General features: G+C 49.8%; 1 protein-coding gene across 9 annotated transcripts in view; it reads right to left on the bottom strand.

The window, feature by feature from the left end:
- NCOR2 (nuclear receptor corepressor 2) overlaps positions 1–17,836 on the bottom strand; it is a 227,685-nt gene that overhangs the window by 149,187 nt on the left and 60,662 nt on the right. For all 9 annotated transcript variants that reach the window (XM_071444960.1, XM_071444967.1, XM_071444966.1 and 6 more), the window contains exon 2: positions 7,547–7,748. In XM_071444960.1, the coding sequence (XP_071301061.1) occupies positions 7,547–7,651 (105 nt within the window). In that variant the 5' untranslated portion in view covers positions 7,652–7,748. The remainder of the gene's footprint in view (positions 1–7,546; positions 7,749–17,836) is intronic.

The following is a 17,836-nucleotide window of genomic DNA, read 5'->3' as shown; positions in this document are numbered from 1 at the left end:
GCAGCTCGTGTGCCGCTCTGGGAACAGTTAACCACAGGGGAAGTGATGGGTGATGGCACAGGGCTGGTGCCCCCCAGACCGTGGCACTGGTGGCACGTAGAGCCACAGCTGGACACTTGACAGCTGCTGCTCTGGCATGGCCACGTGGCCCAGAGCAAGACCACAAAGTTTTGGACTGCAAAGCCACCACATCCCCTGGGGATGCACGGGGTTTGTTGAGATTCCTGCAGCCCCAGAATGACACAGCCAGCATGGAGCAGCACATCCCAGCCTGGAACATGCCAGGGCCTCAGATCATCCTGCAGTTAATCTGTGGGGTACACAAAGCAGCACGGCCACCACTCTGGTGGCTTTGTCAGAGACAAGGGATGTCACCCAGCCCTGCTCTGTGCACCCTCAACTTTGGAAAAAGAAGTTCCCTAACATCTCTTTCTGCCAGCAGTGAGTGTGACCTATTTTAGCAATAAAAGGAAAAGTTCTCTGGTGCCTGGATACCTCCTGGCACTAGCAGCACAGCATTTGCTCATCAGACCGAGAAATGCACTTTTTAGCATTCGCCTGAGGAAAATAATTTTTCCCAAAGCCAATTCTCAAAGGTAAGAGGAAGGGGAAACGTTTGGGAGAAACCAGGGTGGTAGCAGAGCTGTCACTGCATAAGGTCCAGGCACAGCTCGGGCTGTGAGGGGGCCAGTGTGGCACACAACCCACCACGCTCAGCCTCCCCAGCCCAGAGGAACCATCCCCTGCTGCTGAAAACCTCCTCTGAAGTGCAAAGGAGGTGACTATTGATCCAAACAGGTTGTCCACAAGCACAATGCTGTCTGCCCAACTTCCTCCCCAAAACCCTGTGAGAAGCTCACTGCAGGCTTAAGAAAAAAATACCAACAACATAAAGTAAACAATAACTCCTCCACAATCAGCTCTCCTGCTGAAGATAAGGTCAGTAATAAAAACCTGGCTGAATACATGCATTTTTATCTTGCCTACAGGGATGCAACATGTGCTGAAAAGACAAATGCCCTTATTGTTCCGAGACAGTCTCATTGCCATCCATCTCTCAGAAGCTGCTGACTTGGCCTTTTGTTTTAGGAGGTGACCACAGCGCGCGCGGCCCCTCGTTGGAAGGCACCGATTCCTGCTGCCATCCCTGCACCGGGGCCACGGCTGCTGCCAGCACTGATGGCATCTGTACCAGCTGCACAGCACTGCACCCTTCTCCATGCCCTCTCCCACCTCTCCAGCAAAGCAGGGCTGTCAGCAGTGCCTGGCTGCCCTGTGTGAATGTGCCATTCATGGAGCAGTCACGTCTCGCTGAGGACAGCTCTCAGCTGTTGTGGCTTCCCGGTCATCTGACCGGGACCGGGTGCTGGAGCCAGCTGCCAGCCCTCTCCCCAGCAGCCAGAGGTGCCCACAGAGCAGCAGCACATCCACTACAGTGCTGCTTTTCAGCCTCTCCCCATCACAAGACTTTTGTCCCAGTCGCATCCAGGCGCCTTTGAGTCGGGAGTGACCCGCCTGCCCTTCCTCCAGCCCCCACGCCTGGTGCTTCCTGAAGCCATCAACACACACCCAGGCTGAGCAGCTCTCTTCACACAACAAACACTAACTTTCTACCACAAAAGGCACCAGGTCATTTAGCTCATCATCGTGTTTCTTCTGTAGCCCTCACCACCTCCTACCACACCTGCTCCCATACAACACCCACAGCATATCTGCAGGTCCAGGTAGGACCCTTTCAGCTTTCCATGTCCCCTACTCCTCCTTACACCTCCACAGCAAATCCTTCACGTGCTCAGTATTTTGAATAAATGCTGTGACAATAACAACCAGCAAAAGTCTCCAGTCTTGCAGAAGGTGCCTCCAGGGGCTGGTGGGGCAGTATGATCAGAGTCAGGCCTGCAGCACAGGAAAAGGCTCCAGAAGTGGCTATAGTGGCTTTGCCAAACCACATAAACAGTGCAAGTTCTTTCTTCCCCTGTGGATTTGCAATCATGAGATCAACCAAAAGCAAAGCATCACCTTCTGCATCAAATCATGTCCAAAAAGAAGATTAGGGAGCAACCACAGAGGTTTACTGTAGTTTGAAGTAAAAGAAGTGTTTTGGATAAAGGCTATATCCTAGAGAAAACAAGATTTAAATACAAAGTGCTGTAAGCCAACTTCTTCCCAGCAATAGGAGGGAGACCCTAGAGCAGGGAATTAGGTGTCCTGTTCTTTCACCTCCATGCTCTCCCAGTCCCAGAGCAGAAAGCCAATTTCCCAAAATCCATCCCTGAGCTGCTCAGAGCTAATGCAATCTGTCACTGCAGAGGTACTCAAGAGAGATAGCACTGAGTTCTCGTGACAGACCTGATCAGAGTCAGTATTTCCAAGGTATGCCTTTTATTTTCAGGTCATTCCTTAAAACATTAGCTGGAGCCCAGCAGGCAGAATGCAGGAGTCCCCTCACTCAGCTGGCAGCAGGAGTTTGTTCTTTGTGCTCAGAGGTGCTGCACCATAAACTCTTCTGTTTCTCCAGTTCCTGGACCACTAACACAGACTGGCAATTTGCTCCCAGGAGACAAAAGTGTGAATAAAACTACTCCAAGGAGAACCACCACAGCAGCAGTCAGGCACAGTGCAGTGCCCCTGTGCAGGCTTACCTGGCGCCACTGTGCCACACCGACCATGTCACCGTGGAGAGCAGCGAGCTCCTGCCATGCCCGGAGCCTCCCAACAGCACCTTCCACAGCAGGACACTGCATTGAACTCACCCTGCTCCAACTGCTGGGAGGAGGAGTCTGGGCAGGGAACACTCCATTCCCCCCAGGCCACTTTTTGGCTTCCACACCAAATCAACACGCAAGCTTGCACCAAGCTCTTGTCTCTGGTCCACACAGACAAGGAAGTTATTTATCATGGGCCAAAGCAAACGAGCGATGGGGCTGGGACGCTCCCGCACAAGGGCTGTGTTGAGAATGGGAGCTTAATGAAGGAACTGCTGAGCTGCTCCCAGCCAGGGGAGGTGGCACGGGAAAAGCACAATGGTCTCAAAGCTGGAGCAGAGTAATTCAGGAGGGCTGAAGCTGTGTGCAGGGAATGGGGGCAAACAGCAGGAAGGAGGCAAAATGAACCTCTTGTTTAGTAGGGAGGGAAAAGTGCTCACAAAGGGGAATTCGAGTGATGATGGAACACCAATTTCATATGAATGTGTACACACCCCAATCCCTAATCCTGTTTAGCATCTCTAGTACATGAAACACTTAAAGCACCCCAAAAGCAGAAGCTGTTTTGTCACAGAGGCTGCTGCTTGAGCACACCTTGTGTGCCCTGACCCCCAGCATCTCCAGCACTTGATACCACCCTCCTGGAAAGCCCAGTCTGCATCCCAAGCCACACCATTCCTGCTCTGAAATGCCAGGGCACTAGCAGGAGCAGGAAGGCTGGTAAGGAGGTCACAGCAAGAAACTCGATTCACACAGGAGGAAAAGAGGGGAACCCTTCTGTTCCCAGGGAATATTGATCATGAAGAGGTTTTAAAAAGAAAGGGGGACGTGCACTACACAGGAAAATTGATCTGTTTACAGAAAATATCTGCAGGTTGCCTGAAAATGAATATCCTTCATGTGAAAGTTTCCTTTGAGAGAGCATGAACTTTGGACACATTAGAAGGTTAAGAGCGTAAGTAATGTGTTTTTTCACCTTTAGCTAAAGGTCATGGAGCATTCAAACAATTCCTCTGTTTCCAAGCTGAACATGACAGAAGTCAACTGCGCACCCCAACATTACAGCTAATGAATATGGAAAACAGAAATGTTTTCCCTGCACTTTGGCCAAGAACCACTCTGTGCCCTTAAGAAGAAACTGCTGATTATTGGAGGTTTTAGTTTTACCTCAAGAAAGTCAAACAAACCAGAACCTTTTCACTAAGCTTCCTTCTTCCCGTTTAAAGCATGTTGACTTGTCAAAGCTTTTTGCAAGTCATTGTCTACTAAGGCAGAATTAAATTCAGGGTTATTATAAAATTTTGCACCCTTTTCACATCACACCCAGCCTTCCCAACAGCTATTGGGACCAGGTATCTCTCAGTGAGGAGGAAGAGGAGGAAGACACCTGAGTGTGTTGCTTACCCTGTGAAAGCACCCATTTGCTGCGTCAGCCATTGGAGAGAGCTCAGTCTGGGTCAGACCCACGGGTTCACAGCCCTGCCCAAAGCTGGCAACCAAGAGTGAAACCAGACAACAAACATCCTCACTCAACCAGTACTGGTCTTCTCTGCCAGCTCCAAACTCAGCAGTAGCTCGTGGAACATGCTGCTGGGAGGAGGTGCCCATGTGTACAAAGCATATTTCTGTTTGTTTACTTGAAATACACTTTTTTTTCCCCATTTTGTTGGATATTCCCTTAGGCTTTACGCGATGGGAGAAGAAAAATCCCTCAGCCTGCTTCCACTGCCTCCTGCCCCTTCACAACATCTCCTCTCACTTGCCTCATCTGTGAAATCAAACAGCTGCAATCCTTTAAATCACTTTTCATAAAGTGTCTCCAAGCCTAAAATAATGTCACGGCTCATTTCTGAGCTCAGCATTCCTGCCGCGCCGCATTTCCCTGGGTGCGACCGTCACAGTTGAGCTGTGATTATTTATTTATATTATAATAGCATTTGCAGCCCTGCTGTGCTCAGCCCTGCACACGCGCCCAGGAGGTGACCCAGGGCGTTTCCAGCACCAGGATAAGGATCCCTGAGCTGACGAATTCCCAGTTCTCAGGAAAGGATGTCTTGGAACGCAACAAACCAGAACCAGAATTTAATTAGATGCAAGACATGTTAGTGTCGGGTTGGTTTTGGCCTCTCTTGGTTTCTTCCAAACAAGCCCTCACTGTGCAAACACATCCCATGACAAAACTGACCTGGCCAAGACATGCAAGCAAATACCGCTGACTTTTAATATTAAACAGCGCAGCAACTTCAAAGGAACTGGGCTCTCCTCTCCCAAGCAATCCCACCAGAGATCAGCTCCAGCCCCAGAGCCATGGCCAGGCTCCAGCTCACGGCGCCGCCGAGCGAGAGCCACGTGTTTGTGAACAGCTGAGAGCGGCGGGGCAGATCATGCAGGGACACGCTCCCACAAACACTGCCTGCCCTCCCAGCACAGGCAAGGTGCGTCCCTTTGTGTGGGGCTGGCACGCTTCTGCCCACAGGAGCAGAGGCTTTCCATCTTCTGGCTTTCCATCCAAAAAAAAAAAAAATCTCAGCTCGGACCTCTCCTGCATCCAGACACCCAAAAGGTATCACATAACTCCGAGTGATTACATGTGCCTGTAAAAATAGCTTCTAGAAGTGAATGCCAGCAGCTTCTTCCAACATTAATACAACAGAACAGAACCAGTATTCACTGCAGGCTGCAGAAACCCCCATTTCCAGCCCACTGCAAACAAGTGCCCTGCTCATCCTGCTGTTGCAGCACTAAGGGGAAGCAGTTGGGATTTTGCAGGAGACGAGGGCTCAGCACCCCAAAGAGGACCCATTCACACTCTTTTTAAAATCTGCCTCCACAGTGCAGATGGAGGTTCCTTTGGTTTGCTTTTAAACCACAGTCTTGCAACACTTGCAGACCGTGCTCACCTGGTCGCATCCTCCTCCCGCTCGGGTGTCTTATAAAAAGGAGAACTGGGATTTTCTTTTTGAGACAAATGCTCTTGGTTATGTTCCAGCCCCCAAACAAACACGCTCACAGCGATGGAAGCAAAGCTCCCATAAAATCGAACCAGGTCAGCGTGTCTCATAGCCAGGATGAAAAGCTCCTTTGTGCAGCAGCACGCAGGCCCCGAGCGATGTAGATGAGCCAGCAAACGCAGCCAAGAGCTCGTCCCGCGCCCTCCTTAACATTTCTATTTCAAAGCCTTTCCAATCTCCAGGTCTGCTCCTTGTGCCACTCTGCTGAAGCCAGGCAAAGAGGGCAAATGAGGGAATTTCAGCCCTTCACTGGCATTTCATGGGTTTCCAGGCTCTCAAGTCAAACACTAAAACCAGCACAGACTGAATTTGACCATTCAGCAGCTGTGACTGTCTCACCTAACAACCCCCAGACAAGATCTCCTGCCTGCCTTGCATTTCAGGGACCTTCCACCTCACTGTGATCCACCAAGAAGCAGCTCCAAAGACTCTTGGAAGGGTGAGCCATACTCCAGCACCTAATAAGATTCCTTTAAGCAGCCTGAGCTGACTAAAGCTGTTCCACTAAGAAGAGTTTCCTCAGTTAAGGGCTTAAACTGAAAACATTCACCCGTCCAGGATGAGCAAACCCAGGCATGAGTGAGACAGCACAGAAAGGAGAGGCTGGATCCAGGTGAATTAACCTCTATGGGTTCTGGTACATTTAACAAGGCAGAGCCAAAAAAAAAAGATCATCTCCAGCTTATGCCTTCATCCAAGAAGAGAAAAGATTACAGGTCAAGACTAAGGGGGGGAAAAGAGAGGGAAGGATAAAATGGAAAGCTCAGCAGCTCAGTTATCTTCTTGCTCCCCAGGAGAGCTGCATAAAGAGAGGCAGGCCTGCTAACAGAGGGCAGGAGGCAGGTTCACTCTCAGCAGTTTGCCTGGGAAGCAGGAGAGCTCTCCTGCGGGTGTGAGGAACAAGGACTGGGCTCACTGGGAAGCAGTAAGCCCACACGTAGAAGATGGTCCTTCCCTTGTGATTCAGTGCCAAGGAAAGGCCATGCCAGAAAGGGCTGGAGGGCACATGCGCCTGCTCCGCAAGGATGGTCAAACCTTCCCCTTTGCCCTCAGGCTGGGTGCACCCAACCAAGGGTGCTCTAGGCAGGAGGACAAACAGACACAGGTGCTCAGAAATGATGAGCCAGAGCCCATGAACACCACCACAGCAAGTGCTTCGGAAAAGGCTGGAAAGGGAGAGAAAAACTGAGAGCACCATATGGAGAAACAAAAGAGGATCCCATGAGAGAGGAACAATGAAATCCTGTACCACAGGCACGGAAATTGTCTGATTTCTCTGTAACAGCCACATCCCAGAGCGGCGTGGCTGAACCGCTGCCCCAGCCCCGGGGACACCCCCGTGGGCTCCCAGCATCAGGGGGATGCCCACATGGGCTCCCACCCTGCCAGGGGCTGGGGAAGGAAAGCCGTGGCCTATTGTATTTGTGGGGTGCCCCAATGAAGGAAGGAGCGATGAATCTGACTCCATTTCTCAGAAGGCTAATTTATTATTTTATGATACTATATTATATTAAAGAATAAGCTATACTATACTAAAGAATACAGAAAGGATACTTACAGAAGGCTAAAAAGATAATGAAAACTCGTGACTGTCTCCAGAGTCCTGATACAGCTCAGCACTGGCTGGCCACTGAGTCAAAACAACTCACCAGAAACCCAGCGAAACAATCACCTGTTGGATAAACAACCTCCAAACACATTCCAAAGGAGCAAAACACAGGAGAAGCAAATGAGATAAAACTGTTTTCCTTTTTCTCCCAGGCTTCTCAGCTCCCCAGGATTAAAATCCTGGGCAAAGGGATTTTTCAGGAGATGTGGCAGCGTCCTTACCGCGTGCGGCCGGGCGATCTGCACCGGGTAGGACATGGCGTGCGGGGCGTAGCGCGGCTCAGCTGCGCGCCAGCTCTGCGTCACGGGCTGCGTGGAGCCTGACATGGCCAACACGCCAGGCTGCCTCCAAATCACCGGCCAAGGATTAGGACAGCAGAGAGCTCCTCTTCATCGTGTGCGCGCTTCCCACGTCGTGCAAGAGCTGGAAGGAAGCGGGAAAGCAGCAGGTTAAAATTCAGTCAGCCGCAGTCCTGTGAGACAACCGAGCGTCAGGGCTTGGGCTGCCACCAAAACCTCACTGCCCTCACAATTCCCCAGCAGCCCCGTTCCCCATTTGGCAAACCCCACTGCTAACCTTCTTCTGTAGATTACTCCTATCACAGGAAGTCCAAATGTAAGATTTCCCCAAATTTATCCCACCCGATTTCCCCAGAAAGCCTTCACCCACCCCCAGCAGGACCAGGAAGCCAAACTGCCAGCTATTTCTTTGGGTCCTGTTGAGCTCTAAGTCTCTTGGAGATGGGTATTTTTTTGCAGGGTGACTCAGTTTCCAAAAACACAGTCTAGAGTTTTGGCATTTCAACACAAGGCCCGAAAAGGCACAAGGTCCCTCCCCAGCCCATCCCTTTCAACCTCCACACTCTCACATGTCAGTGCTCTTCTTTCCAAGCTGTGGCCACTTCTGCAGCCCTCTGAGCTAAGCCCTGATCCAATGGCAGGAGGGACACCAGACACTGACCTCGCCTGCAGCTGTGTCCATCCATGAAGCTACAATAAAACCCAGCACTGAAGCATGTCCCATACCTTCAGTGCCACCTGGATCAACCCCTTCTGAAAGGGCCAGAGTGCCAGAGAACACGGCACAGCCCCGAGGGTATTTTCACAAACACCCTGTCACCCACACGTTCACTCCTCTACCACCTGCTGCAATTCCTTTAGCAGCTGCAACAAAATCAGGAAAACCAACAAAGTGGGAAGGTGCCTCTTGGCCCCAAGGGGAGATTTACAAGTTACTGATTTTTGTAGATATTTCACACTGTTTGCTTGGCGATGATTTTAAGCCTCCTGGTTTTTGTCTAGATTACAATGAAAAAGTAACAAAGGTCTAAATGCTGCCCTTCATGGCTGTCAGTGTGAGGTGCATTAACTATTATTCTCAAATTAACAGCTAGTTAACAAAGCATAAATTACCTCTGCTGCCTGCCGGGTCAGGGGATGTTATCAGGGCTGATCCCAAGCAGGGATCAGCTCCCTGAGACCCATTCCCCATCCCAGCCAGGGCTGTGCATGCTCACACAGCTCCTCCCCAGCGCAGGTATGTGTTATGTATGGATCTCTGCGAGGTTTTTGGCAGTATCAAACTCTTCCAGCAGCACACCAGGAACAGCAAAGGAAACTTCCAGTGCTCCCAGGAGCCTCTCCCCACACTTGTGGTCTCTGCGCATGGGGAGCACAGCCAGCCCCAGCCAACGCAATTTCAACTGAAACAGCAGTTGGCATGCACAAAAACCAGAAAGGGGGTGGGAAAGCTGGGGGAAAAAAATAAGAAAAAAGAAAGAGGAAGCTTTTCTTTTTCTATTTCTTTTCCCTCCTGCAAGACCACAGATGAGCCCGTGCTGATAAACCCCTCGCTATCTGCTGCAGGCAGGCACAAGGCTGCCTCTCTGCTTTGCCAGCAGCCATGCACCTCGCAGCCAGAAATAAACCAAACCAAGCAACTGTCCCTGGCAGCCAGGCACCACAGGCAGCCAGGGCAAGGCAGCCCTCCCACCCAGAGGTCAAATCTTACAGAAATCATCATCTCAGCAAATCCCCATGAAGCCTAAGGATGACAGACACACAAAGACATCACCACGCTGCTGATGGGGGTCAGGTGAGTCTCTCTGAATAAGGTATTTTACAAGTGAAAAATTGAAAAAGACAAGGTTTAGCTCTCCAGGCAGGGTGCAAAGGGACAACCAGGTCCCTCCTGCTTTCCCTTACTCCCTGCACAAGAGCTGGGATTCCCCCCATTTCTGGATCCACGTATCCCTGCTGAGCCCCAGGCACCTTACCTGCCAGCCCAGGGAAGCAGCGGTGGCCTGGGAGCAGCCTGAGCCCCATCCCAGAGGAGACAGCCTCCCCTGCAAGAGCTTGGCGCGCTCAGTGCAATCCAGCCGGGGCAGGAAAGCCCCTGTGCACACGGGGGAATTCAGAGATACCCAGAACAGGCGTATTTATACTTCCAGTATGACTGTCCCACTTCCCCTCGTGCTTCCGACTGGATGGGATTTTGCTCACCCATTCCCACCCCAAGCTGGGGGCTGTGCCAGGAGCACGTGGTCCCAAAAACCAGCCATGCTCACCATGCAGGGAGACACCAGCACCCTCCCAGCCCTCCTGCAGCCCAGCTCTAGGGGCAAACCCTCCCTGCAGCTGCCAAGGACATGTGCATGGGGCTCTCAGGGGCTCTGAAAGCTCAGTGGGATCTTCAGTAATTTAAGGTACTTTCCCAATAACAGATTCAAACTCAGACATCTTGGCTTACAGCCACCTACAAGTTAATTAGCACATGTAAAAATATATACACACACACACACAGACACTCCAACCCAGAGTCCATGGCAGCTTTCAGCAAGCCAAGGCTTCCTGGAAGCACAGCAGGTAGACCTGACCATGCTGAGGCAGCTGTCTACAGTAAAAGAAATAGGATGATTTTTTTCTCTAACTCTTCAGATCAGCAGTTCAGCTTAAAACACAGCACCAGGTGCAAAGCCACATGGTGTCGAGCTCTAAAAACACTTTAAAAGCTTTTTTGCCTTGGTCTGTGCAACTAAAAAAAGTTAACTGTCTGCTAGAGGAATAGAGACACAGGATGAAACACAGGGGCCAACAAAACCCTCCTGCACCAAGGCACAGCGTCTGTGAGCTGTGCCCTGCATTAATCACAAGCTTGCAGCAGCACAAAAGGATTTTTCCTTAACAAGGGCAGCAAACCACCTCTGCCTCTATTGAGGCTTCTCGTTAGAAGCCCCGGGAAGACAAAAGTAAAAATCACATGGTCCTTGCAGGCAGGAGAGAAGCACTGCCCATGCATTCCCACATCTGCCAACAGCAGGTCACCAGCAAGGTCCCAGCACAAGCCCTGCATGTTTCTACCACAGCAGGACTGGGCTGGAGCCAAACAAGGTCACCAAAACACTGGGGCAGCTCCACAGATGCCTGGGATCACAGCTCAGGTCTCATTTTTTACACTCCGTGTGCCCAGCCCAGCAGGCAAAAACGTTATGGGGGCTCCCACTGGGGAGTAAAGTGGGAGCACATCCTGCAGGACATGCACTGGTGCCCTTCTCTGGGTGCAGCTGGGACGCCACCAGGCCACCTATTCCCAGCAGAAGACACTGGGGTGCCTCCTCCTCCAAAACTCTATTAATTATTTTCAAGAGAGGAACACAAACAATAGGAACAGATTAATGGAAGGAAGAGAGAGAGAGTGGGGCCAGGCTCTTTAAATCTTTAAAATCAAACTGTTTAGTTCTTACTTTCTCAACTGATTTTGATGAAGAACAGACATTGTCTCACAGGAAAGGTATTTCTCCCCCCAGTCAGAGTCTCCATCTGAGACTGTTTTACCCACAGACCTGCATTAGCCATTACAGCACTAGGTACCAGGAGATTTATGGTCTCTGATTAGGAACAGGAGAAAGCTGGAGGTTATCACCACAACCAGAATCAGGGCTACAACGTGAACCTGTGGAGGAGGTGAGTGCCTATGGAACCTCCTGTACCTGTTTATACTCACAGGATTCCACCCCACTGCTAAAGCCTTCAAAACTCCCCCAATCTTTCCCCTGCCGCCACCCTGCTCTCCTGTTTCTCCTCTTCACGTGCCATTTACCATCTGAAATTGTTTCCCCACCACCTGTTCTCCTAATTCACACCACAAAATCACACTCCAAGCCACAGCAAGTTGCTGCAGGCTGTCCCACATGCCAAGGAGCTCTGCCCCAGCCAGCCAGCTGCCAGCAGTGTCCCCAGCCTGTGCTGATGGGGAGCACAGCACCAGGCCAAGCACATGCACTTCCAAAAGAGGGGCACAGAGGAGTCCACAACACCCTGCAGCCACCTCTGGCTTCCCAGCCCACAGCACCTGGGCACAGGGGGCTGTACAGCTCCAGCCTGGCCCCTCAGCTCAGCTCCCTACCACAGCAAAGCCTACACTGATGCAGGCAGGATCCTGCTAAAACCCTGCAGCTCTAAAATGTAAGGGGTTTGCAATTAAATCCAGCTGAAAAAAAAAAAAAATTAATTAACATCATCCATCACACTTGTTGCTCTTCAAAGTTAGAAACAACCTTCCTGATTTGCTTTGGACTCCTCAGGGAGAGCAGGATTCCCAGGTGAGGTCCCTGGCTTGACTGGTGCAACACAAATGTGGGCCAGTGGCTGTAATTACCCTGGGCCTGAGGTCATCCGTCTGAAAGGTGAGAACAACAAGACACTCCCAGCTCACAGAAAATACTGGTTCATCTGTTCTCAGAGGAGTTTTAAAGATCCCAACGAAAACACATGGCTCAAGTTCAAAACACACTTTTTTTTTTTTTAAACCAAGGACATGCTGAAATAAGATTAACAGAATATTTTGTTTCCTAAGCCCAGAGTAATGTTACTCAACTTGTGGTCTACGGACCATGGGTGATCTACAGAAGACGTTAAGAGGAGCCCACAAAATGCCTGCCATACCCCTTATTGAAAGGCAAAAACTAGTACCACTACACCATGCAGACATGGCAAATAAGAGAAATACTGTTGGCACACACCAGTGCATTTAACTGAAGAGTATTGACAACAAAGCTCGTATTTAATTACATTAAATGATGCAGTTTTTGGAAAAAACAACAAAGTCATCTTTAATCAAATGCTAAATACACGACAATTTTCCTCCTCAAAGAAGAAATAAAAGGTACATATCCTCCAGTCAACTCGTGTATTTTCAAAAAGTTAAGGAGACCTTTGTAATGATGCTTAATTAATACCAAGCTGTAACATCCACCTCCAGGAGCCCAACCAACCATGGTGCCTAAAATCCCCAGCACCCAGCTATGTGTGGCCCAGCAGAGTGCACTGCTTGTCAGCCTCCACCCCACTGACTGCAGCTCCAGATCAAAACCAGACCTGAAAAGCAGCTAAGAGATTTACTCACTCTTGCTTTAAAGGACTAGTGGAAGCAGAAATAATTTAGATGTGATGAAAATGGGTAGAGAGCTGCTCCTAAGAAATGCACCACGTGACGTTAATGGATTTGTCTAATCAATATGTGCATGAAATTTTCTTGGAAGACAGTTGACATTATACACAAATATTTGTCTGTACTGTATCTATGAAGTCCTTTCAAGAGGAAAGCAGGCTGTCTGCCACAAATTTAGGGCTCTATTCAGAACAACAAAGATAACAATGTCAATGTCTGCAGCCCGGGAATCCACAGTTCAATCACAGCAGAGCACAGAGGTTTTACATTAACATTGCAGCACGGGGTCAACAGGAAAAATCAGGCACATCCTGAGCTCTGTGGCATGAAGGAGAGGTTATTTCAACCCCAGGGATCAAGGCTTGTACCTGCATGTGATCCTAAAACATTCTCCTTGCTTTGGAGGAGTACAGAAGTCAAGCCAGACTGGCAGCACCCTGCACATGATGGTCAGACCCTGCAGCTCCTCCAGCATCAGTACCCAGAACAGCCTTTGTCCCATTCCCCAGCTCACCCACTGGCAGAGCTCTCCTCCCTCTTCTCTTTTGTCCAGCTGACTTCTGAACTAGATTTTTCCTTGCCTGACCAACAGTGTGGATGCACAAGCAATCATGGCAGCAGATGTGAGGGAAGAAGGGACCTTGCAGAACCACCACAGAGCTGCTCAGAGCAGGGTGTTACCCTTGTAAGAAGGTACAACTGGTCCCTGAGGCCATGGAGGGGATGACAGAAGCTCAGGAGCTGAAGTCTCCCATGCTGGTTTGCTGTCTCATAGCTGCAATCAGGCTGCATCAGCTCTCCCAACCACGGGACGGCTCCACACAGAACCGGTTCCAAGCCCTGATGGAAGATGACTTCTCTGCCCTGCTCCTATCACTGCCCAAAGCCACAAAGCAGGATTTGCCACTTGCATTTCTCCTTTTCAATCTTTCCAAGCTATTTTGGGCATGGGACCCATGTTTAGCTCTGCCCCAAGATAACCTTTGCCAGCATTTGTGTACAGATCTTGGCACCGCACGGAGCAAGGTCAGAGTGCTGGATTTTGCCAGCCCCATTCCCAGTAGTGTTTGAAAAGCAGGTTTGCCAGGCCAGCTGCTCCCAGCCTGATGCTTCTGGAAAGGACATGCTGACTGTGCACTGTGATTCCTGTCCCTGACAGCCCTTGCTCAGACCCCAGCCCACAGCAGGAGAATCTGATGAGACACCTGCACACCTGCCCCAGCACTCCTCCTCGTCAGGGCAGCACTTGCAGGAGATTTCACACACTTTAAACACATCCCAGCCCTCAGCAGAGGGGCTGCAAGTGACCTTGTGATGGCTCCCAGAGGGACCTGTATGTGCTTAGAAGAACAAGACTGACACATTTCTCCTTGCAGGAGCACTTGGCCGTCACTCCCCAGCTGCAGGGACATTGTCTTATTAAAATGCACAAGCCACACACCAAGTGCCAGCGTGGCCATGGCTCCAGCTTCAGGTCAGCATCAACATGGCCAATCTGAGTCTTTGCTTTTCAAATCCAGTCCTAATGTGCCTCTTTTCCTTTAGTCTCCCAACTCCCATTGCTGGATTCCCCCCTTGGAATCAATCTGAAGAATACAAGCACCTCCCGATTTTGCTGTTGAGACTGGTAAACCACACAGACAAGGCATGGCTCTTTGAGCAGCCAGCCTGTCAGCAGGGACACAATGGCAGAGCTGCTCCTGTTATGCAACAGCATCCTTGCTCCTGTGCCAAGGCACCCACAGCCCTGCAAACCCATTCCCAAGCTGCTCCAAGGGAAGCAGGGACAGCCAGCACGCACACGGCCACACGCAACCCACATGCCCCAAAGGGACACTTGCAGTAATTAAAGATAGTGACAAAGAACAGTGAAACAGGAATCCACACTAAAAAAAAAAAAAAAAAGAAGTAAAAAAAAAAGTAAAAAAAAAAAAAGGGGGGGGGAGGTGGGATTTGGATCCATGCACAGGCCATTCATGGAACAAAAGAGTTATTTTAAGGCTGGGCTGGAAATAGAAAACAAATTAGACCATGCAAGGCCTTTGTTGAAGATGATCTGCAAAGACAAATGGAAACGCCTGGAGAGGAAATTAAAAAAAAACCCAAACATGAAACCACCCGGGCACTGGGACTGCAAAGGGAAACAGGGCAGGGGAGTGGAGAAGGAAAGGAAAGGAAAGGAGTGACAATCAGATGCCAAAAAGGAGACAGATAAAAAAACCAGTGCAGGACAGCCAAAGCACACTAACAGAACTGACTGGTACAGCCCCAGGGATGGAAAAACAGCTGAAAATGGGTCCCATGCCCCATGTTGTGGTGGAAGCCCATCCCAAAGTCCCAGATACAGAAATGCAGGAGTTGAAACTAAAAGGCACATCTGCTGGGGCAAGATGGGCTGTGCAAAGGAACGAATCAAATCCTCTTCCTCCTGCCCAACCCCTGTCTGGCAGCCTGGCATGCCGCAATATTCACCCTGTGCTGCCACATCCACCTGGGATGGGATCCGGGCAGTTTTAACCACGGTGCAAGTGCACACAGCCCGTTCCAGGGCAAAGCTCCTTCTCTCCCCACTTCCAGACCCCATTTCTCTCTTTTCCCTGCTCACACTGTACACCATCTTACATTAAAAATGGACTTAAATGCTGGAATTGCTACGCAGTTCTAATCTCCGTTGAATAAACACACACCAGCAAGTTTAAATCAAAAAACCCCACGCAATTCCTTGCTGACAATGATACTGTGTAAGCATAAGGGAATTTCAGCCCCACTCCCAAGTGCATTGAACAGCACATTAACAACCATCACTGTAACAACACATCACCACTGTGTCCACTCGCTGCTCCCAGGAGCTAACCCAGAGCCCAGGCTACCCAGACAAACAAGGCTTTTAAAATGCAAGGCAGATTACAAAGCACCTGCGAGATTTATTTATATATTTTGCACAGAACATGCTGCTCATTTGATTTTCAAACCCTTCAGTTCATGTTGCTAAAGAGACAGGTCCTCTGATGTCTTGGGCACATTCATGAAAGCGAGGGGAGTCATCTCCTCCAGATCCTTTTGTTGAACAAATTACTCAGCTCAGGAGTGACATTTTCAGTTATTTACATCCTGAATAAAGAAGGGAAATTCATTTTCTGGAGTTCCTAAGATAAGTTCTTTGAGGAAGATTGTACCACTAAACATTTTCTCCTTTCGCACGTTCCCAGCTTTCAAAGGCGACAAAACATCTTTGCCTTCTAAATTATTCCTTTTCTTTCATGATCCTCTAATGATTCAGGAGTCTAAACTTCACACGAGGATCTTTGAAGAGCACCAACTGCCAGTATAAAAGCTGAACTATTGTGACAAACTGCACAATTTAATGCCTCCCTAGGAAGACACATGCAAAGGAACAGAATTACCCTAGGGAACCGAAACGAAGTCTGCAAATAAATTAAATGACCTGTAAACCAAGGTAGTCAAAAATATATGAGATGCAATGCAACTGTGCCATAAAATATCACTAAAGGAAGGGGTCTTTTGGGAGCAGAGCTGTTTTAAACTAACCCATTTCACTCTTGGTTTTCACTGCAGTTGTTTCACACACCCAGCACAGCCCTGCACCCCAGAATCCAGATGGGAACTGAGGTAATGCTACCTCAGCCACTTGTGATGGTCTGTCAAATACCAGCTCTGAACCCTCCCCTGGGCCTTCCTCCTAACATCCTCCAGGTAATTACTAGCAGATAGAGTCAATTTTCAGCCCAGGTTAATAAGTGAATTCCAGCTATTTGTTGCTGCATATTGCTGCTGCTTTCATTTCTCCCCAGGAACACTGATGAGAAGTTCTGGCTCGCTGGTGGCCCAGAGAAAGGAGCTGCTCATTAGTTCACAGTCAGACAGGTCCAAGCAGTAGCAGCCATTAATTGGCTATATTCTGCTTTTCTTGTCTAGGTAATTAATAGCTTCTAGACAGAAAGTCAAAGTCTCTCTAGAGGCACCAAAAAATTCCAATGTTTGCATACAATGAGGGCAATTTGCTGTGAGGGAAGGGGAGCAGGAGACCATCACCTCCACCTCCATCCCCTTGTCAAATACCCCCTACATAAACCACAGCCCACTGCAGCAAGAGGCCTGGACTGCAGCAAGCCTGCTCTGAATCCACAGAGGAGTCTTACCCTGAAAAGAAGGAAAGGCTTGCACAGCTCCAGCTCCCTCCAAGGCAGACAGCACTTTGCAGGAGCCAGGCTTTGGGTTATGCTTCTAGAGACAGGCTTAGAGAACAGCTGGGGATTCCTGATGTGTTTAATAACTGCACTCATGCAAGTGGGCAATCAGGATTTCACTGCTTCCCTGCCAAGCCCAGTCCTGCTCACAACACACTGTCCAAAGCTGTCAGTCACTCCCCAGCAGTCCAGGAGTCCTGCCCTGTCCATCAGGACACTTGTCCAACTGCAGCCTGCTCAGACCCTTTGTCTTTTACCTCTCCTGGGCTTGGGGCAATGGTTTTCAGCTTATCATTTACAGGTTTCTGGGAGCCTGAGGACTCAGTTTGCAGGAGTCCTTGAAAGGTGACTGTAATTCATGCTGCACAGATGAGATATCTTGCAGGGTCTGCTGCTGCAGGGAGAAGCAATGAGCGCTGGGGTCAGCAAACTGCTCTCCCTGCCCTGTCACATGGGAGGGAGGGGAGACTTTTGCCTTGTGTGCTGGCAAAATGCCCAGTCCCTGGGCTATCAGTCCATCCTGTTTAGCAATTGCTGAACTCAAAGCTATTTAGTAATAATAATTAATAACTACTCTAAAACCCCCCTGAGCTGCCAATGCCAAGCTATTCCTAAAGTGAGTCACTGGCCCAATTTGCTGTTGCCACTGCACAGGCACAAACAGGTACCTCCTGTCCCCCTCCACCTGTCCTGGGGCCAAGGTTCCAAAGGGCTCCTCACCCTCCAACCCTTCAGCCCTGTAAGAGAAACAAAGAAATCCACGAGGGAAGCGTGTGACACAAAGCAATCCTGATGTGGGCAGCACAGCAGCTCTGTCCCTGACTCACTGAACTCACACCAGGCTGCTCTGGACAA

Source organism: Agelaius tricolor, unplaced genomic scaffold, assembly GCF_023055355.1.
Source record: "Agelaius tricolor isolate 1412-34295 unplaced genomic scaffold, bAgeTri1.0.p SCAF_20, whole genome shotgun sequence".
Classification (NCBI taxonomy): domain Eukaryota; kingdom Metazoa; phylum Chordata; class Aves; order Passeriformes; family Icteridae; genus Agelaius; species Agelaius tricolor.
This window is presented reverse-complemented; position numbering and strand designations above follow the sequence as displayed.